Source organism: Emydura macquarii, unplaced genomic scaffold, assembly GCF_026122565.2.
Source record: "Emydura macquarii macquarii isolate MOO-44397 ecotype Brisbane River unplaced genomic scaffold, CSIRO-AGI_Emac_v2 contig_3343, whole genome shotgun sequence".
Taxonomy (NCBI): domain Eukaryota; kingdom Metazoa; phylum Chordata; order Testudines; family Chelidae; genus Emydura; species Emydura macquarii.
In genome coordinates this window covers 5,194,662-5,216,994 of record NW_027133480.1, presented here as the reverse complement: position 1 = coordinate 5,216,994, position 22,333 = coordinate 5,194,662, and the positions used below count along the sequence as shown (strand labels likewise).

At 41.3% G+C, this 22,333-nt stretch overlaps 1 protein-coding gene across 6 annotated transcripts in view; it reads right to left on the bottom strand.

The window, feature by feature from the left end:
* Positions 1-22,333, bottom strand: part of MGMT (O-6-methylguanine-DNA methyltransferase) — a 308,081-nt gene that overhangs the window by 39,790 nt on the left and 245,958 nt on the right. For all 6 annotated transcript variants that reach the window (XM_067533423.1, XM_067533425.1, XM_067533421.1 and 3 more), the window contains one exon: positions 12,963-13,123. In XM_067533423.1, the coding sequence (XP_067389524.1) occupies positions 12,963-13,123 (161 nt within the window). The remainder of the gene's footprint in view (positions 1-12,962; positions 13,124-22,333) is intronic.

Sequence of the window (22,333 nt, the reverse complement as noted above, 5' to 3'; positions counted from 1 at the left end):
GCTGGACACTACAGGGAATGCTCTGAAGACCTGGGAGCTGGTGTGTACTTATCCCTATCTTTGCAGGGAGAGTGAGGCCCACAGACACCTGTAAGATAGTATTTGTGCAGCCAGAGTCTGGTAGTTTCAGGGAGCTGATTCACAGTAGGAACAGACAAAACTCCCTCATGCTAAAGGCAGGTGGTACTAAGATGCCTCACAACCCTAGATACCTCTGGGAAGCATCTCAAAGATATACCCAGATAATCCTGGCAAGGGACCCGCACTCACATGCTGCAGAAGAAGATGAAAACACCCAAGGTCACTGCCAGTCTGACCTGGGGGAAAATTCCTTCCCGACATCACAAATGATGATCGGTTAGACCCTGAGCATGTGAGTATGAACCAACCAGTCAAGCAGCTGAGAGAGAGAATGCTTAGTGCCACCTCAGAGCCCAGGCCAACCCTGTCCAATATCCTCTTTCCAGCACTGATGCATCAAAGGAAGGAGATTAAAAAACAAACAAACAAAAATATCAGAATTGGGAAAAATCCTTTCCTGACTCCTGCATGTGGCTAGCTGTAACCCTGAAGCATGAGCTTTAAGGAATGTAGAACAAACTGGAAGTGAGCTCTAGGGCTCTACTAGCTAAAGCATCCTCATTATACAAACACAGTCATAAATTTGTCCAGCTCTCTTAAAACTTATTACTTTGTTTGCTTCCACAATTCCTATTTGGAGGCTGTTCCGGAATCTCACCCATCTGATGGTTAGAAACCTTCTTCTAATTTCCAGCCTGAATTTGTTCATGGACATTTTATATCCATTTGTTCTTGTGCCAACGTTGTCCTTTTGCTGAAACAGTCTTCATCCTCCCTGGTATTTACCCTCTATTGTATTCATAGAGCGAAATCATATCCTCCCTCAGCCTTCTTTTTGCTAGACTAAACAAGCCAAGCTCTTTCAGTCTCCTCTAATAAGACAGGCCCTCCATTCCCTTGATCATCCTAGTACTTGTTCTCTGCACCTGTTCCAGTTTAAATTAATCTTTCTTGAACATGGTGACCAGAATTGTACCCAGGACGCCAAATGAGGTATTACTAGTAGTGTCTTGTACAATAGCATTAATACCTCTACTGGAAATGACTTACCTGATATATCCTAGGATCACATTTGCTTTTTTCACAGCCACATCACATTGGTGGCTCAAAATCATCCTGTGATTGACCAACACACCTAGGTCTGTCTCCTCCTCTGTTGCTTCCAAGATGAGCTCCAACTTGTAGCAGAAATTCTTATTGTTAGAACTAAGTGATGACCTTGCATTTTGTACTACTGAATTTCATCCCATTTCTGTCACTCCAGTCTTCAAGATCAAACAGGTCTTTCTGTGTAATATTCCGATCCTTTTCTGTATTGACGATGCCTCTGAACTTTGTATCATCAGCGAATTTCATTAGCACACACTTACTTTTTGTGCCAAGGACATTAATAAAAATATTGAATAAGACTGATCCCAAGAGGAACTCCACTAATAACTTCCCTCCAGTCTGATAATTCACCTTTCAGCACAACCTGTTTCCTTCTCCCTTTAGTCAATTCCTTATTCACTTTACAATACTTGTATTGATCCCAGTCTTCCCTAATTTAACTAATATTTTCTCACATCAAATGCTTTACTGAAGTCTAAATATAGTAGATCTACTGAACTTCCCTTATCTATAAAATCAGGTATTTTCTCAACCTATGGATCACCCACCACACTCACTAACCAGCAAACGTCACTAATCTGCACTTGGTGTAATCCATCCTTATTCATGTCACATTATTCTCATTGGCATTAGTGTGGTTCACTGTATCATGTCTGGCTCATTTTTTATCTGCACTTTAATAATCAATTTGCAAATATAGAAATAACAAAGAAGGAAGAATACAAGAAATCTGACGTTAGCCACTATTTCATAGTTATATGATTAATTTTATAATGCTTGAGATATAAAAGCAACATAGAACTAAGTGATTTAAAGGTTACCCAACTAAATACGCATTTTTCTGAACAGAAAGGTTTGGCCTAGAAACTCCAACTATGCTGAAATAAAGTAGTCTTCCTTGTCCTCCAGCTAACCCTATAATCCCCATCTTGCTACCCTCCTCTTCAAGTCCCTTGCCATAGCACTTGGTTAATATCACCACAACTAGTTCACTGATTCATCCGCTTCTAACAGTTCTTCCATAGCTTGCAAGAGCTGCTAGAGCCAACATACAACTTTCAAGCTTCACAAGGATTCTGGTCACAAAGCAATTTTTAAAAGGTAATTAATTCCTAGTCAAAATATTGGTTAATCTGGAGTAAAATTTTATCATCACTTAAAAGAAAACCTTAAAAAAAAGACTGCAGATTTCTCATTACCCTTCCCGACCATTAGACTGCACATTAAAAATGAAGTATGAAGATACATAGTTAATGTCAGTCACAAAAACCTTAACTCTCCTCTGTATCACTACCATTTTGCATTCAATTAAGCACAACACCTAAGTATATAGGTATGTAAAGTAAGTCCTGTACTATTACCCATTTGTTGATTCTGTAAAGCCATATGGAAGTTGGAGGTTTGGTCACAAATCCTTTCACTGTTGCTAAATAATAATAATAATAATACCTGGCTCTTATACAGCATTTTTCATTAGTACACCTCAAAAAGCTTTACACAAAGGAGATCAGTATCATTATCCTCATTTAACAGATAAGGAATCTAAGGCACAAAAAGGTGAAATGACTGGCCAAAGATCATCAAGTAGGTTAGTGGCAAGGTCAGGAATAGAATCAAGTTTTCTTGAGTCCACCGACCTATGGCTGCAATAAGTCAACAATCTGTATATTTTCAGAGAACTCCTATGGACTCTTTTGGAGGCTGGAACACATTACTGGAGCAGTCATCTAAAATTAAGTGTATCCGAGTTTAAATAGATGAGTACAGTTAATTACACATATAGCTATATTGGATTAAAGATTATTATATATGCAGGTACCTCAACAATTGCAATCACTATAGGAATTAAAAACAACAGGTGAAAAGGTAGTAAAATGTCCATATTCTGGCAGTATTAACCTACATTGATAAAGCATGATTACATGAGTGCTCCAGGATTAAATAAAAAACCTTTCAGTTAACATTTTAGATGTATTTAACTGTTATGGTTATACACTTATTCTGTTAACAATCCAGGGTTTTCAAACAGCTCAGTTAAGTTATTCATAGTTCAAATTAACTTCCCCATTTCTGCTTGCTCTGTCTTTTAATTCAAGTGTTTCCTTTTCTCTTCTTGTTTCCAAATCACCAAAATATAAGTTTATATTTTACACTATATAAATTGTTCATGTTGTAATCTCCCTGTATTGAATCAGGACATCTGACAGTTTGTACAGAAGTCTTCAAAATCATGGGTGTCTTCTATCTATTTCTATTCCTTTAATTGGTTGTTTTTTTTCCCCCTCACCTTTTCCACTTGTAGCTTTGGAAAGCCTTAGACTTAGATTTCTGCTTCTGCTGCCCCTGAAAAATAGTTTGATAGCCCTAAGGTTTAAAGAATTGCATATTAACCAGATATTTCTTTCCCACTTCATTTGACTATAGAGTTGCTTCCTTGTTGTAATCAATAAACTGCCATATGAGGTTTAAAACTTTCTAACTTCACTAAATAATATTTCAGCAAGATCTACAATTTTTTACAAGCTTTAATTTAAAGCAAAGGGAAAGTGATCAGCATTGATCTCAATACTGTAAATGCTTTTCTTATTTTAGTAGTCATCTTTCATTGTGTATATATCTTTATACACTGGAAATGCACAGGAATACACTGCATGATATAAAAATGTATTTTGGGGGGATTTACAGTGGAATGTAAGTTTAAGGGTACAAAGTACAGTCTTTAATAAACAAGTTTTTGATCAACAATGAATCTGACATTAAGTAACAAACTGATAGTGGAGATAGCTGCACTATTGTCAGAAAACTTGTAAATTACATTTAGAATTACAACAGCAAAAATAAAACTATATCTAGAGAACATTTGACCTCTGGCAATTCAATTTTTGTAGGCAAGTGCTCTTCCCAAACAGAGTTACAAGAAGAATGCCAGAGCACTTTTTCCCCAGTGTTGCCTTAAAGCACTAGTAGATTGTTTTAAAGTTCACTATCGTTTTCTGCAACATAGCAGTAAAGATGTGCTCCTACATTCCACCTGAGATGGGGCTGAAGAAAGATCAAGAGACTATTAACCCTTTTCCATGGTGGTAAAAGATGGACTTTCAATTTTGGAGGCATATATTATAATGGTGTGCTCAAGTGACAAGTCTGTATAACAATTCCATTCTCATTTCTAGAGACCATATGAATAACTTCCAAGATACATACTGCCTTCCATTGGAAGACACACAGGGAGAAAAATTTATTTATTTACACAGAAAAGTACACATTCCCATAACTCATGTGGCAGGATTTTCATTAGAGGTCCTTTTGAAATAAGTGGTTCAACAGATATATGCAGAAACAATAGGAACTTTTTGGGGAAAGCGGCAGACGTGATATATCTTGACTTTAGCAAAGCTTTGGATACGTCTCCCACAGTATTCTTGCCAGCAAGTTAAAGAAGTATGGGTTGAATGAATGGACTATAAGGTGGATATAAGGTTCAATGGGTAGTGATCAAAGGCTCAATGTCTAATTGGCAGTCAGTAACAAGTGGAGTGCCCCAGAGGTCAGTCCTGGGGCCAGTTTTGTTAAATATCTTCATTAATGATCTGAAGGATGGAGTGGATTTCACCCACAGCAAGTTCGCAGATGACACTAAGCTGGGGGGCATGGTAGATATGCTGGAGGGTAGGAATAGGATACAAAGTGACACAGACAAACTGAAGGATTGGGCCAAAAGAAATCTGATGAGGTTCAACAAGGACAAGCGCATAGTCTTGCACTTAGGACGGAAGAATTCCATGCACTGCTACAAACTAGGGACCAGCTGGCTAGGCAGCAGTTCTGCAGAAAAGGACCTGGGTGTTACATTAGACAAGAAGCTGGATATGAGTCAACAGTGTCCCCTTATTGCCAAGAAGGCTAATGGCATATTGGGCTGCATTAATAGGAGCACTGTCAGCAGATCAAGGGAAGTGATTATTCCCTTTTATTCGACATTGGTGAGGCCACATTTGGAGTACTGTATCTAGTTTTGGGCCCCCCATTACAAAAAAGATGTGGATAAATTGGAGAGAATCCAGTGGAGGGCAACAAAATTGATTAGTGGGCTGGAGCACATGACTTATTGGGAGAGCCTGAGGGAACTAGGCTTAAGTAGTCTGCAGAAGAGAAGAATGAGAGGGGATTTGATAGCGGCCTTCAACTACCTGAAGGGGGGTTCCAAGGAGGATGGAGATAGGCTGTTCTCAGTGGTGGCAGATGGCAGAACAAGGAGCAATGGTCTCAAGTTGAAGTGGGGGAGGTCTAGGTTGGATATTAGGAAAAGTTTTTCACTAGGAGGGTGGTGAAGCAGTGGAATGGTTTACCTAGGGAGGTGGTGGAATCTCCATCCTTAGAGGTTTTTAAGGCCCAGCTTGGCAAAGCCTGGCTGGGATGATTTAGTTGGGCTTGGTCCTGCTTTGAGCAGGGAACTAGACTAGATGACCTTCTGAGTTCCCTTCCAACCTTAATATTCTATGGTGCACGTATGGATGTAGCAAAAATCCCACTGCCAGCTAGCAGAAAAAATGTAATTTTTGTACTACGATGTAATAACTATAAAATGACCTAAACAGAGGTAAACAAAGCTTTTTTCTGATAATGATAATTTCATATGGTGTGTTCTGTTCTCACTGTGAGCTGAATATAGTCAGGTTAACTGAGCTCATTGATTTAAGTTTATAGAGAGAGAGGGAGTGCTCAGTAAAGGACAGAAATGATTTTTGCTTATTGTCCTGTGTACAGAATTGAGGTATTTCTATCTAAAAGGTCCTGAGAAAGAGAGCAAGACAGATATGGATGGAGCTGTATTTTACCAATATCCGTTCTTGAATTCAAAACTCCTTTATATGACAGACATTAAATTCACCTGCAGTGTAAGTATGCATTCCTTTTCCACCTCTTTCTTTGTCCTTCTACTAATTGTTTGCTTATCAAATCTTGCCTTTTTTGCACTTTGCTTTTCTATGCAGGTAAGTATGACAATACACAGGGCTCAACGAGTAGTGATCAATGGCTCCATGTCTAGCTGGCAACCGGTCACGAGCGGAGTTCCCCAGGGGTCGGTCCTGGGGCCGGTTTTGTTCAACATCTTTATTAATGATCTGGAGGATGGGGTAGATTGCACCCTCAGCAAGTTTGCGGACGACACTAAGCTGGGGGGAGTGGTAGATACCCTGGAAGGTAGGGATAGGATACAGAGTGACCTAAACAAACTGGAGGATTGGGCCAAAAGAAATCTAATGAGGTTCAACAAAGAAAAGTGCAGAGTCCTCCACTTAGGAAGGAAGAATCCCATGCACAGGTATAGACTGGGGACCGACGAGCTGGGCACCAGCTCTGCAGAAAAGGACCTGGGGGTAACAGTGGATAAAAAGCTGGGTATGAGTCAGCAGTGTGCCCTGGTTGTCAAGAAGGCTAATGGCATATTGGGCTGCATTAGGAGGGGCATTGCCAGCAGGTCACGGGAAGTGATTATTCCCCTCTATTCGGCATTGGTGAGGCCGCATTTAGAATATTGTGTCCAGTTTTGGGCCCCCCACTACAAAAAGGATGTGGACAAGTTGGAGAGAGTCCAGCGGAGGGCAACAAAAATGATTAGGGGGCTGGAGCACGGGACTTATGAGGAGAGGCTGAGGGAACTGGGCTTGTTTAGTCTGCAAAAGAGAAGAGTGAGGGGGGATTTGATAGCGGCCTTTAACTACCTGAAAGGGGGTTCCAGGGAGGATGGGGCTAGGCTGTTCTCGGTGGTGGCAGATGACAGAACAAGGAGCAATGGTCTCAAGTTGCCGGGCGGGAGGTCTAGGTTGGACATTAGGAAAAAGTTTTTTACTAGGAGGGTGGTGAAGCACTGGAATGGATTACCTAGGGAGGTGGTGGAATCTCCATCCTTAGAGATTTTTAAACTGAGGCTTGACAAAGCCCTGGTTGGGATGATATAGCTGAGGTTAGTCCTGCTTTGAGCAGGGGGTTGGACTAGATGACCTCCTGAGGTCCCTTCCAACTCTAATATTCTATGATTCTATGATATGCACATTTCAGCGTGCAGGCCCCAAGGATGAAGACTTTATGTCAGGCCTTGCAGAAATACGTTGCCATTTAGGCACAGGGTTCCAGAGGCTTATCCCAGGCCAGGTTCCATCCAATTACCCCTGTACCCGGCATATGGCTGCTGTGGTTCATCTCTGGAGTTCTGAGTTGATATAAAATTTGTATCCGCATCCAATCCACAAAAGTGATCCACAGATATAAAGTGGGTATCTGCAGATTTGCAGGGCTTTAAATATAAAATATGGATCTGCATCCATCCACGATCCACAAAAAATATCCACAAATACCCACATCTGTGGATATCTGCAGATATAAAGTGGATATCTCCAGATTTGCAGGGCTCTATTTATCTTCTCTCTAGGATAACAGCTTTCTTCCATGGCCCCAGCTCTGCTGCAATGCAGAAGGTTCTGGGTTCAAACCCTATTACTGATGGGGCAGGGGAGGCGAGGTTTTTACATCTGCAAATAATTTTTTTTTTTTAAACCTTTTACCTTTTAAATAATGTAGAAATTACATTTAAAATTGCATTAAAAGAACATCATTCAGGTTGCAATGTCAGCATTTGAAATTTAGGAAAAATCATAATTTACATTGCCTGTGCAACTGTAATTCACCCCCCTTGTGCATATGAATTCTGATAGCTTAATTATGTGATTACATACTGAATTTTCACAGGACTTCTGCCTCATTCAGTGCACAGAATGGATGGTGTGCATCATTTAAAGAGTGTGTAGTAAATGAGGCTCTTTTTAGGATCTTTGCCTCATTTACTTTAGAAGTTGGAAGATGTGTAGAAAACAAGCCCAGGGACTGCAAGAAGTGAAAGGATACGCTTGTGGTTAAGGCAGGCAAATGACATACAGAAGAACTCAGTTCTATCCCAGCCTCTGCCAGAGTTTTCTTATTAGATAGATAAGTTTGGTGAGGTAAAATCTTTTGTTGGACCTACTTAGAGACAAGCTTTCCAGCTTACACAGAGCTCTTCTTCAGCTCAGCTAAACAAACTTGAAGTGTCACTGCTTAAATATAAGATTTAAACAGATTGTTTAGCATAAGGAGTTAACACATATTTCAAAGTCAAGTGGCCTGTTAACACCCCTCCAGTCATAGGGAGGAAATAAAGGGGAGAAGCAGCTACAAGGATTGTTAGTTTTCCTATGTGATACTAAGCATGTCAAAATTTTGGCCACTATTATTGTCTGTTTCTCATTTTCTAAGTGCCCAGCTGGAGACATGTTGGACCTGAATGCAAACATGCAAAATCTCTCCCTTCAGAAATTGACAGCAACAAGAACTGTGGATGCTCAACACCTTTGGCAGTAAGAGTGTTGTCTGGAAGAATAAGCATGGCTGGAAACCAATGCAGCCAAGACAATTTTCTTCAATCTGTTTTTAGTAACAAGAATGTAAACTTTTCTTTCGGAGACAAACTTTGCTACTCTTACTTCTGTTTTTGTCATCTTGATATCAGACTACTGTAATGTGCTCTTTACATGGGACTGTGCCTTGACACCATCCATCAATGTAAGTCAGTGAAGCATTTTGCTCATTTATTGGGTGGTACTGCATGCCGAAAGCACTTTACACTGGTGTTCCATATTCTGCATTTCCTGGCAGAGTTTAAAGTGTTAATTTTTAAAAGTGTATCAGGCCCTAAATATTTTGGATAGAAGCCAACTGAGAGACAACATCCCCTGTCCAAGTCATACTGCCATAGTTATGGCCAGCAGGGGTGCCTGAGATGACAGCCCAGTGCTTTAGAAGCAAAGGGGCTGATGGAGCATTTTCTATGATGGAGGACCTTAATTCTGTAACTCAACTCTTACCTAATCCATTAAAGCCACAGATTATCTGGGCATGCTGTAAAGTCCATCCATTCTTGAGGCTATGTGAGGAAGAAGCTGGGTTGAAGGATGCAATAGTTGGATTAAGGATGACTGGCATAAGAAGGTTGATATGGGTCAAGTCTTTTTATAGTTTTGGATTATTATTCCTCCGTTTATGTCACTTTTTTTTTTTTTTTTTTAAAGTGCCTAGAGCTATTGGTATGCACATTCAAATGCAAATATGAAGAACATAAACAAAGACCTAAATCTCAATTGAGCAACTGTAGCTCTGGTGTAAGGCAGACTTCATAAATAAGCTGAAACATACAACATACCCTATTAAAACTCCTCTGTATGACACTTTACTGCCTTAGTTTTTCCAATAACTTTCTAAAAATAACACCTTTTTGAAATTATAATACATCTTCAATATGACATTCTCCCATTTGTTCCAACAATACTTTTATATTATATGACATGATCATTGAGAGAAAGTAAGAGACTATATAAAGAAATGCATCACATCAATGCAGTTTGGCCAATTAAGTCTGTGTCAGTATTTCCTTTATAGGCTTGCTTTTTTCTACCATAAAATGTGCACACCTGGTCTCAGTCCAAGACCAAATAATTGAACTAAATTAAAAAAATCTGGATCCACACATGTTAAAATGAGGAAAACCTATTTGAAGGTTCCAAAAAATTAAACTTGTAGTGCAGAAGGTCACTAAACATTACAGTCCAGGCTCAGTGGGAGGCCAACCAAAGGTAGGCTTGCTGCAGAAGCCGTAACCTTCAAAAAGCCACACCTGTTCCATAGTTAGAACTACAGACCCAATTGGGAGAAGCAGAGCTCTTGTATATCAGAACCTTGCTCCTACCCTGTAGTACTAAATTCTCAGGGCCACCAAAGCGCCCTACTCAAGGCTGCATATGAAGCAGAAATTAATTCTTTTTGCTGGATTTACTCTCCTACTTGGCTGTTGCTGGAGAGTGGTGAGAGAAAAATCAGTAATAAAGAGGCAGCTTATTCTCCCTCTCTGCCCAAAGAAGTATTTCAGCTCAGTGGATCTTTCATTTCTCTTCTTGGCTGATCTCTGAACTCTCCCAATAATACTGACAATGACATAATTGCCATAGAGCAATTAGTCTAGCAAAATCAGAGCTGCTGTTCGTGGGAAGGGAGTGGTTCAGAATGCCTCATTACACAGTCTGTGACTGCTGCAGCTACTCCTCTCAGAATAAGGAATAGCCTCTGTGGGTGAAGAGCCCAAGAGACTCATGAAGTTACCAGAGGTCATCACACATGAAGGCAAATTTCCGCAGGACCTGGATCTTGAAAACAGTAGCTAAAATAAAATCTGTAATTATTAATTTTGAACTATTATATTTCATTAACCAAGCTCAATGTTTCAATACTGAGCTTTTGGCTCATATAAACCATGAACAGCAGAGTTTTGTGGCACAAGGGTTTATTTTAAAGTGCTTATGAAAGCTGCTGGTTGATAGTCCAGGAGACTGAAATACTTTATTTATTCAAAGAGCAGGTACAGGAAGAACAGCAGCAGTGGAAGCTTCCCCTCCCAGCTTCACTAATGTGCCCCAACATGGATCTATATTAAAAAAAATTTAAACAGCAATGAAAAATGTCCAAGTGCTTAACTTCATTCCAACTGATGAAAAATCTGTTGCACTTTTTCAGGTGATGATTCCATGGGCTTAACATCTGCATTTCAGCTACACAACACTGAACTGACATTTTTAAATTCAACGTTTTGGCAGTTTGTAGCAGTCTATTGCATACACCCAAATTTTCTTTTTAAATGTGGATGATATAAACAAAAACTTCTACATCTCCAATTTCTTAACCACATAGATTCAAATATCTCTGAATAAAAAATTATTTAGCAAGTAATAAAATGTGTATCACTGATGTGATACTATATTATCTCCATCTAAGCCTTTATAATCATGCAAAAAGGGGCTTAAAAAGTTTAAAATGTTATTTACTCAATACTTACCCTGTAATGAGACAATCAGAGCTGTTGCATTTAAACTACTGCCATAACATGCATTGATCAATAAAGAGAGTCACTCTAATAGGTGATGGAACTAGGGGTTGCTGCTGCACTCCCTGGCTTGAAGTGGTTTCCATCATATATATATCAGCACCCCCACTACACAAATTGTTCCAGCACCCCTTGTCACTGCACACAGTGATTAACTTACTTTCCCCATCCAAAAACAATCACACCATCGAACAACTACTTACCAAATTTAATTTTTAAACTTAAAGTTGCATTTAGTCAGTAAAGCACTAAAGAAAGCATCATATACAAAATGAAAACTGATAAATACCTGAATGATTTTTTAATAAAAATTACAAGCAGTAATGAGTGTCAAGATCTTGTAGGTGAAATTTGCAACCACAGAAGCCTAAATCGTGACCATAAAACATGCATATGTATTCGTGTGTGTATGACTAACTGTATGTACAATTACCTATTTTGTGCATGAAAATGTCTGTTTTACATGTGTATGCTTTTTTTGTAGGTACAACATAGGCAACTACAGTACAGTTGAAAATGAGATCCTACATGCTATAGTCCAAATTAAGGCTCCTAAATGTGAAGCAGCACAGCAGGGGAACCTGTAATGTGTTGGAAGGACACACTGTGTTTCAGTGCTGCTTTCTAACACAGCCTAGTACAAAGAAAGACATGGTAGGTCTCCACTCTGTCCAGACTCAAACTCCATGGGCCATTCAGCACTATTGGCGTTGCTAGGGGCACCTCTGTTCTGTCCAAGAGTGGTGCTTGCTGCATTTTGTCTGCATCTTGTGCCAAAGCATGGAGTGGAGGGAAAAAGACTGCGTATTTCCCACTATACCTGCAGTGAAGAACCATAATTCGTCTCCAATTTTCAGCTAAGTGGGAATCTTTATGGCTGCATTACTAAAGGTAAATTTATATTGGAAACATCAACTTTGTCTTACAGTACATACTAGTGAGACTCCTAGTCCCCTTTTTTGGACACTAACTGTTGTTATGGAACCTAATTTCTGAGAGAGCATTTTAAATATATTTAATTAAAACACAATTCCCTTAAAATGTACATATTATTCACAGTCAGAAGATTACATTCATGGAGAGACAAGAAAGAGGCCACTGCAGAAAGCAAACTACTGTGATTTTTACTAGGAACTATTTCACTTCATGTAATTGACTTTTATGTTAAGAGGTTTTTTGGGGAAAAAAGAAGCAATAAATGGAAAATGGTAAAGGGGAAATTTCTCTCAAGTAATGTTTTTATTTAAATGTATGTATATTTTTTACTACTTGAGTAACAATACTTGCTCATTGCATCTACTAAAAATTAGAACATTTTCTGGAATGATTTTGAGAATTCGAATTTAAAACTAATAAAAAAGATACAACATAGCTACCTAATGTAATGTAACTATCTCCAACTGTGTTTATAGAACTGGCTAATTGTCCATTTATAAGCCTCATTCCCTGTGTTGCTGACAAAAAGATAGTTTAAGTTAACAATAGGCTTATTGAAAAATTTACTGCCATTCAGATGTGTTCGTATTTAAACCTTTCAGCTAGCAAACGTCAAGAGTTGAACTGCATCATTTTTACTGCCTTTGCCAAGAATTATGGAAACCTGTGCCAAAACTAACACAACCATTTGGAGCAGTTGGAGATTACGAACTCTGGTAGCTGCAGTACGCTACGCTACATGCGGCCTCTATTTAAAGCAATGTAAAATGTCCCACATTGGTATAGTCAAAATGAGAATATGTGATGTGATAGTTAGCCAAGTCAAAACATTATAAATGAAATACTATATTATTACTTGGTTACAGACCTTGCTCAAAAACTGGATGGTGAAAAGGAGGCATAGGAAGTTTCTCTGTCATCCAGGGCTCACAGAAGTAGGCCTGAAGCCAGGCTGCGCACTGTTTCAGTGGTTCTGTCATTTCCTCTGCGCCTTCGCATACCTCACAAATAACTGAGGCCTCCTTAGTGCTGGAAAAGTGATAACATTAACTTAAGTTTAAAAGCCAAGCTGCTGCAGATTTTAGCATGCTAAAGACACAGAGAAAATACTTATTACATTAAACGGAAAAAAAACGTTAATGTAACATGGACATTTTTCCCCTCATAAACACTAACACAGAATGCTTCTACATGAGGAAAAATGAAAATCAAATTAGAAAAGGAATTTCAATAAAGCAACAGCTCAATGTCTAGTTGGAGCAAAAAGCCAGAGTGATGCTTATGTGTCATATACTTTCCAATGCAGGTGGACTGAAATGTGCACTATTTCTATTTTTATTCATGCATTATAAAAATGAATATTTCATACCTGTTAAAGTATTGGGAATACACACACACACACACACACACCTAATTAAAATGCTCAGTAATTTAATCCCTTTCATTGTATCCAATTCCGTTTAGCAGTCTGACAAATGTAAAACAATTCAGAACATCAGTAGTCAACATAGTCATTATCTTTAGAAATGCTATGACAAATACAAGGTGAACAAAGAATAACACCTGTGAGAAATACAAGACTTTATTTTTTAAATTTATCTGTTTAGAGATCCACTGCTTAAGAAGGGAAGAATGACATGCACAGATGTAAGCATGTAAAAAAAATTGGCATAGGGTGAGAGTGGATGATGGCAGAGGGGAAACCAGAACTGAAAAAATCACAAGTCCATCAACAGGACAGTAAAATGACATATCCTCGACATTGTCCCAGTGGCTGTAGCTGTGCTAGGGATAAGGTTTTCTCTCTTTCTTTCTTACTCCCTGACACCTAGTTGAGGTCTGATAATCACAGTGGAGTTTCCCCCTGGGACAGAGAAAAGGAAATAGCATTCAATGGAAGCAGCATGTTCCTCTTCCAGCTTTTATCGTCAGGTTTCTGCTTCCCTCCACTTGTGGAAGTGAAGGGAGGCAACTCAGAATTAGTTTGCTTTAAAATGATAGCTTAAATTTTCTGAATACTTGAGAATGTAACAAATATTGCAGAGAGTGCCTACAAATTTCAGGATTTATGTTTTTCCCCTTGCACACAATTTTTCTCTTTTCCTGCTGTTAAGACTGTGCAGGGTTTGTTTGGGGGTGGGGGGTGAGGAGAGAAGGGCAGTAAATTGGCTGGTCTTGCTTTCATTATATGCAGCATCATATTGCACAATATTCAACTCACTTTATTTCTTGGGTAAGAGCAACACAGAGTACATAAATGTTGCATTGTCAATGTATTCATTTGAGATTTCATTGATAGAGCATTTGGATAGAGTAGGCTGCTGAAAGTGGGGAGTTCTCCTCTGAGCGTCACTCCGCTTCCTAATCCACATACTTCCTGTAGTGTAAAGCAAACTTATCCAGGACCCTACAAGAGCTTTCCTGGAAGTGCACATCCAACACCATGGAACACTGCAGCCTCTTGTGGGTGTGTCTGAAAGTCCAGGAGAATTAACTTGTCTTTATGTACTAATAAAATTAACATGCCACACCAGCAATGCATAGAGGAGAAAGATTATTAGAACGCTCCTATACACACCATAAATGGTTATATACAGAGCTGACATCATGAATCAATACCAAAAAGAGCAACCACACCTTCCTTAAGACTGCCAGAAACTTTTCAGCACCCCAGTGTTTATGATCCTTCCTGGTAAACCATCTAGCAATTTTCTGATTATTATAAAACAGACTGTTTGGAAACTGTCTCATGCCCTACTCAGGGTTCTTTTGCTGTCACAAGTGACCACTCAGTCTGGATTCCAGTCCTGGTTTCTTGTTTTCTGCTGGTATGCTCAGTCCCAGGGAAAGGAAGCGCCACACATGGCTCAACAGTATTTCCCTTGACAGTACTACAAACTTAACAGACCAATTTCCTGATGGAAGAATAGTGGCTACAAGGCAAAGTGCTGAGGATGAATTAGGTGTAAAGCAGGTAAAAGTGGGGGGATCCCCCTAGTAGTAATAAAGATACAGAAGAATCCCAGCAGGACCAGGGGAAATAAAACAAGGCTATTTAGTCCCTTCAGTCACCCAGATGGGAGTGGGTAGACGGCTGAAGCATGTAACTTAGCTTCACAGGGCCTTCCTTGGCATGGGGCCCCAGGCGATTGCCCTGCTTGCCACTCCCTAATGCCAGTCCGGCACTTGCAACCCCCCAAACCTGTCCTGCGACTCCGTTGGCGGTTGCAACCCCCAGGTTGAGAAGCATTGATATAGATGAATTGAATACTGTCTGGAAGATCTCTGTGTACCCCTGGTTGAGAATCACTGCCCTAGACAATTTCCCAGCATGCCAAAGTATCATACACTTAACAAAATATTTTCTCTTAATAGGAAACCTAAGCAAATGAAAAATGTGTGATGTATCAGTAATGACATAAAAGACTCCAAGTCTGTTTTTGCCACAAGGCACCTTTGCAGCAAGACCTAACCACCTCAAATGCTTGATCCACAAGTGCATATGAAACTAAAAACAACAGGATATCAATGTAATCAGACACCTACTCTTGTCTCTGCCTCTGGACAGGATAAATGATGTATAGTCAGAAGCTATTTTAGGAATTATTCTCAGAAGTGAAACCCTCATCTGTTTGAATTGTGCATGATCAAATGGCCTGCAATTCTCTACAATGCCAAATCATTTTCTAACTAATTGTTAAGCACTGAAGACCATATAATTGCTGATTAGCAAAAAAATAATACAGCAGAATGGAGAAACAAAGATGGGAAAGTTAAAATACCAGACAGACATCATGCAACAGATGATTAAACAATCCGTTAAAAGCATTAAAAATGCAAGCTGAAAAATTGATTGTTTGGCATACAAGAAAACAAAAGAAAATCAGAAGAAACTGAGGAAGATTCAATTGTGCATCTAGTTTGCCAACTTGTTTCTCTTCCCCCTATTTACATGGCCAGACTATAACATTTTTTTTGGAGGGGGTGTTGTTGTTGTGCTTTGTAAAAGTTTCTTACACTTTTTACATTCTTTTGGGGTTTAAAAATATTGGTCAAAATCTAATTCAGTGGAACTATTTATGTGCATAAATTTATTCACATGCAGGCTCGGGGCCTTAGACTGCAAGCTCTCTGGGCCAAGGACTAGTTTATATTACATTTGAACATCTCTCCGTACAATGGGATCCCATCTGCTTGGAGACCTTAGGAACTCCCTCCGTATAATTTATTTTAATAAAATAATAACACTCTTGAAATCTGCAACTGCACAAAATTAATGGACTTCTCTGCTCCATATATCAAGAGTGGCACAACATACATTCAAGATTCTGGTGACCTCACTTGTTTCACATCTACTTGCTTGATAGTTGTAAGTATGCTGTGACTTGGACTACTCAAACATGAAAAGAAATAAGGAAAGAGTAAGAAGAAGTTACTCACCTTGTGCAGTAACAATGATTCTTTGAGATGTCTCTCTCTATGGATGATCCATGGTAGGTTTGTGCGCACCCGCATGCTGTTGATAGGAGAATTTCAATAGCAGTCCATCCTGTCCCTTCCTATCCCATGCACACGTGGCTCCCTGCCTATCACAAGGTTAGCCAGTGTGCATGGGCATTCCTTTCTCAGCTCCTTCTCTACCACAGAGTTAAATCATTGGAAATCTGAAGCAGAGAGGAGGCAGGTGGGTCAAGGAGCACCCGTAAGACCGGCATCTTGAAGAACCATCATTACTGCACAAGGTGAGTAACTTCTTCTTCGAATAGAACTATCGGTGTTCTGCTATAGGTGACTCCCACGCAGTACCCAGCGCTGAACCCTGGAACTTCAGAGTCGAGTCTGATATACTCGAGTACTCTGGTGCCGAATTGGGCATCTGTAGCAGAATCCCCCAGAATGGCATAATGTCCTGCAAAGGTATACACAGGTGCCCAGGTAGCTGCTCTGCAGAATTCAGACATAGGGATACCCTTGGAGAAGGCGATCAATGAGGAGACGGACCTCGTAGAATGTGTGTGTATTGAAGATGGGGATGTTATGTTACACAGTTGATAGAGTTTAATACAGCCAGAGACCTATCTGGAGAGCCTCTGAGCCTAGATCACTGCATCTTACAATCTATCTGCAACGGAGAGGAAGAGCATCAGATTTTCTAAATGTCTTTGTCCTGTCTAAATAGAACGCCAAGGCTCTCCTCACATCAAGTGTATGGAGGATGGCTTCCTTGTTGTCTCCATGAACTTTAGGATAAAATGTTGTGACACGCTGTTCCCCAGGTACAGCATGTCACAAATGTTGGCAGGTAAATGAATTGATTCATGTGAAATGCTGAAGTCACCTTAGGAGTGAACTTCGGATGCAATCTAACCATGGCTTTGTCAGGGAAAAACACAGTATAAGGAGGATGTGCCATCAAAGCTGCCATCTCCTCTATCCTTCTGGCCGAAGCGATAGGGATGAGGAATGCCGTCGTCATAGAATAAGTGAACAAGTGGCCATGGGTACGAATGGTAGTCCAGTCAGACCTCTTAATTCTAGATGAAGGTCCCATTGTAGAGTGGGGGACCTGGGTGGAGGGAAGAGGTTTGCTATGCCCTTAAGAAACCTCTTTGTAGTTGGATGGGAAAAGATTGAATAGCCTTCTACCTGATGGTGGAAGGTTGCGATTGCTGCTAATGAACCTTAGCTAATAGAGAGGCCTGACTTCTTTAAGGATAACAGGTAGTCTAGGACCACTGGCAGGGTGGCTGTAACAGGCTTCTTGGGTTGACACCAGATCTGAAATCTCTTCCATTTCTGGAGGTAGGTACGACACGTAGTGCTCTTTCTACTGTGTAATAGGACCTCCTTTACCTTCTTAGAGCAAGATGCCTCTATGTATTGGAACCATGAAAGAGCCATGTTTTGAGCCTCAGGATCTCCAGATTGAGATGGAGGATGTATCCCTCGTTCTGTGGCAGGAGGTGAGGAGTGACTGGTGGAGACATCGGAGGATATACTGTAAGCTGCGACAGGTAAGGGTACGACGTCTGCCTGGGCCACGTGGGGGCAATTGGAATGATGTTCGCTTTTTCCCTTTGTATCTTCAATAGGAGGGATAAGGTATAAAGGAGGCCTCTGTCCAAAAAAAGGATGAGGGTGTCTCCATGGAGTGATGTCTGATCCCAGCTCTGGAGCAGTACCGTGTACACTTTTTATTTTGGTAAGTAGCAAATAAATCTATTCCTGGTGTCTCCTATTGTTGGAATATATCATGTACAATTGACAACTATTTCCCATTCGTGATCGGGTGGAAATTTGCAGCTGAGACTGTCGGCCATCGTATTGTGTATTCTTGGCAGGTAAGCCGCTGATTTTGAGAGTTTGTGGGAGATGCATCAGTTCAATAACTTTAGTGCTTCTTCAAACAAGGAGTGAGACCTGTATCTCCCTGTCAGTTTAGTGGTGCATACAGGTCATGTCGTCTATTATGACCTTTGGATGAATGCCCTTGATTAGCGGGAAGAAGCGAGCGCATGTGTTTCTGACCGCTCTGAGTTTGAGCAGTTTGAGGTGAAGGCATGATTCTGTTGGTTACCCTTTGCTCTGTGTTGTATGACCATTGAGATGGGCATTTCATCCCATGAGGGATGCATCAGTGGTCAAGAATAGAGATGGGGGTGGCTGAGTGAACAGGATTCCTGTACAGATGTTTCCCGGGTCCTTCCACCAGTCCAAGGATTGTTCGATCCTGGTGGGCACTGATAGAAGTTTGCTTATATTGTCTCTGCTTGGCCTGTAAATTGACTGAACCACACTTAAAGGCATCTCATGTGTAGTTTGACATGAGCAATGACCTATATGCTCTTGGCCATAAGTCCCAGAAGCTGAAGGCAATGTCTAGCTGAAATTTGCGGGCTGGATTGTATTGTCTCTATCAATGAGGAGAGACTGAGAAATCTGTGATATGTTAGGAATGTTCTTGCCTGGGTGGAGTTGAGGTTGGCTCCTATGAATTCTAGTCTCTGTACCGGTGTTAAGGTAGATTTTTGTTAGTTGATCTGTAGGCCCAGATTTAGAAACAGGTCCCGGATGGCCTGAGTGATTCGCTGGGCTTCTGTGAAGGCAGTCATCCAGTTACAGATAAATCATGATACCTTGGGAGCATAAGTGGGCCGCCACTACTGCAAGGATCTTGAAGAATACCTTGGGGGGCAATGACAGGGCGAATGGTAGTACTCTGTGGTCCTGTGCCAGCATAACTCGTGGTATGATGGAAATGGGGAAGTAAGCATTTTGAAGGTTTGAGGGGTGAGAAGCAATCCTCTTTCTCTAATGCTGGAATGATTGTTGAAGTTCTGCGCTTTGATGTATTTTTTGAGCGCTCTGAGATCCAGTATGAGTTTCCAACCTCCCTTTTTCTTTGGTATCAGGAAGTATTAGGAGTAGAAGACTTTGCCTCTGAGATGTACGGGCACAGGTTCTATAGCTCCTATGCTGAGGAGATGGTTCACCTCTTGGCCTAGTAAATTCTTGTGAGAAGGATCCCTGAAGACGGATGGGGAAGGGTTTTTGGGAGAAGGAAGGGAGGAAAAGTGGATGGCATATCCATTCTGGACTATTTCCAATGCCCACTTTTCGGAGGTTATCCGTTCCCAAGTGCTGCGGAACTGAGTCAGACAGACAGTCTCCAAACTGAGGAGTAGGATTTTCTAGCATATGATAGAAGGGGAAGTGTTCTATCAGTGCCTCAACCAACCCATCAGAACTGTCACTTCAAGGTTGAGGGCTAAGATGAGGTTGGTTGTGGTCCAGATGGTGTCTGCTTTGGGAACTTTGATCTTTTCCTCTGCGGCTCGTACGACCTCTGTGATGGGTACTGAGGTGCATATTGTGATCACCAGGGCTTGAACTGTAGTAGAGGGCTGTATTTTCTTTTGTATGCCAGCATATAGATCCCTAGGGACTGAAGGGGCACTTGAAAATCCTTCGACATGTGAAGGGACATGTCTGTCTTCTTGGCGAACAGCTTCAGTCCCTCAGAGGGGAGGTCTTCTATTGTGGTTTGGATCTCTTTAGAGAAGCCAGACAAATGAAGCCACAAAGCCCTTCTCATGACCATAGTTGTGGATAATGAACATGCTAACGTGTCGGCCGCATGGATTGGAGGGATATTTTGCCACTAGCTGGCCCTCGTTTATTGTGGCCATAAATTGGACCTTGTGAAAACCTGGGATGTGATCAATAAAGGTGCTTAACTTTACATAATTTGGTAGTCATATTTGGCCACCAAAGCCTGATATTTGCTACCCAAACTGAAGGTGGCTAATGAATATGCTTTTCTGTCAAACAGGTCTAAGTGTTTCCTGTCTCGGCCATATGAGGTAGATTTCTGCTGGTATTTGCGGCCCCTAGAATTAACTACATCCAAGATGGTGGAGTTTGGAGGCAAGTGGGAGAATAAAAATTCCCTGCCCTTCGCAGGCACATAATACTTCTTGTCCACCCACTTGCATCTTGGCGGGACAGACGCAGGGATTGGCCATACAATTCTGGCAGGGTCCAGGAGCACACTGACTGGGAAGGACACTCTGGCAGAGATGGAGGAGTGCAGTTTGCAGTGGGGCTTGGTTACCTCATGCAGTTGTATTTGTAAAGCCTTTGCCACCCTCTGATCCAAGTCTTGGAATGATTTAAAATCTTCCACCATGGATGGCAGGGTGGGGGTGGAGGCACATCACCGCCTTGTTGGGTGAAGATGATGAAAGGCAGACCTGAGAGGTGTCCTTCATTTCCTCCTCAGCCTTAATTTCCTCACCCAGTTGTTCAGGATGTACTTAAGCACTTGATGTTGCCGCTGAAGGAGGATGTCTCCTTGGCTGTTGGTATATCATACTTGGTGCCTGGGAGGTTTGTATTGAGGATAGGACCTGTATGGTGGGTAAGATGAGTGGTGGGAGCCCAAGTCCTCTCGCTCACTGTCCAACTCAGATGAGAAGAAAGATGGTGCATGGCTCGGAGATGTCATCAAGATCCATGGCTAGGAGAACTTGGTACCGGGGTGCTGGTGCTGAGTAGGAGTAGGTCTGATGCGTCAGACTCCAAGAGGCCCATTGCACATGTGAAATCCATCGGTATGGGCGTTGCCAGTGCTGGTGGTTGTCAATGCTGAGAGGCTTGTACCAATGGAGTCGGCAATGTGGACCAAGCCATACAGTCCATTAGTGCCGCTGACTGTCGACGTAGCCTTTTCCGGGATGGATCTTCTGTTTTTCTCATGCCTCTGAAGTACAGGTATCTCCTTGCCTGTGCCCACTGGGTCTTTAGGCAGACCAACTTGCTCTGTCGGTGTGGTACCAAGCGTGCCTCTGGTACCACCTTCCAAAAGACTTGGTGCCATCAGTAAGGAAGATATTGATGGGGACCGGAGATCGCTTATGGCTTGATTGGAGCTTGCTCGGGGGACTCGCTGACCTTTTCTGTTTGGTCTTCAGTAAGTGGCTTGTTTCCTTAGGATCATCTGCTTTTGACGTTGCGGTGATAGCTCTTGCTGGGACTCTGGCAAGGACCAACTCCATGAGCAGGAGTTTAAGCCTTCATTCTCTGTCCTTCCTGGACCTGGGTTTTAGCTGCTGGCACCACTCAATACTTTTGTGGGTTGTGCTTTTCACTCAAGCAGTGAATGCAGTGCGAATGACTGTCCATCACTGGGATGAATTCTTTCCAGCTAAGACACTTTTTGAAGCTTGGAGAGCCAGGCATACCCTTGTCCAGGGGGATCCCTACCTTTCTTCTGTTTTTCTCCCCTTTTCTTTTCTTTTCTATATTTTATATATGTATGTATGTATATATATTTTGGCATGGCCAACTAAAAAGAAACAAAGTACTAAAGAAAAGAGCTTCAAGGGAAGCTAAACATTTACAAAACTATAGGAGTTAATGATCCATGAACGGACAGCTCTCAGCTTCATCTGTAGCCAGGGACAGTTGAGATGGAACTAATGAGGGAATGCCTGCGCATGCTGGCTAGCCTCGTGGCAGATAGGGATCCACGCGTGTGTGGGACAGGACATACTGTTATTGAAATTCTCCAAGCAGCAGCGCAAGGGCGCACACACACTTACAGTGGAGCACTCATAGGGACACTACATGCAGAAGAACCCTTCTTATACCCCTGTGCAGGCTACTCACTTATTATTCCCTCTCCCTGGAGCAAGTGAATGAGGAATAGCTAGAGTCTTGGCTCCGCCTCCCTCCACA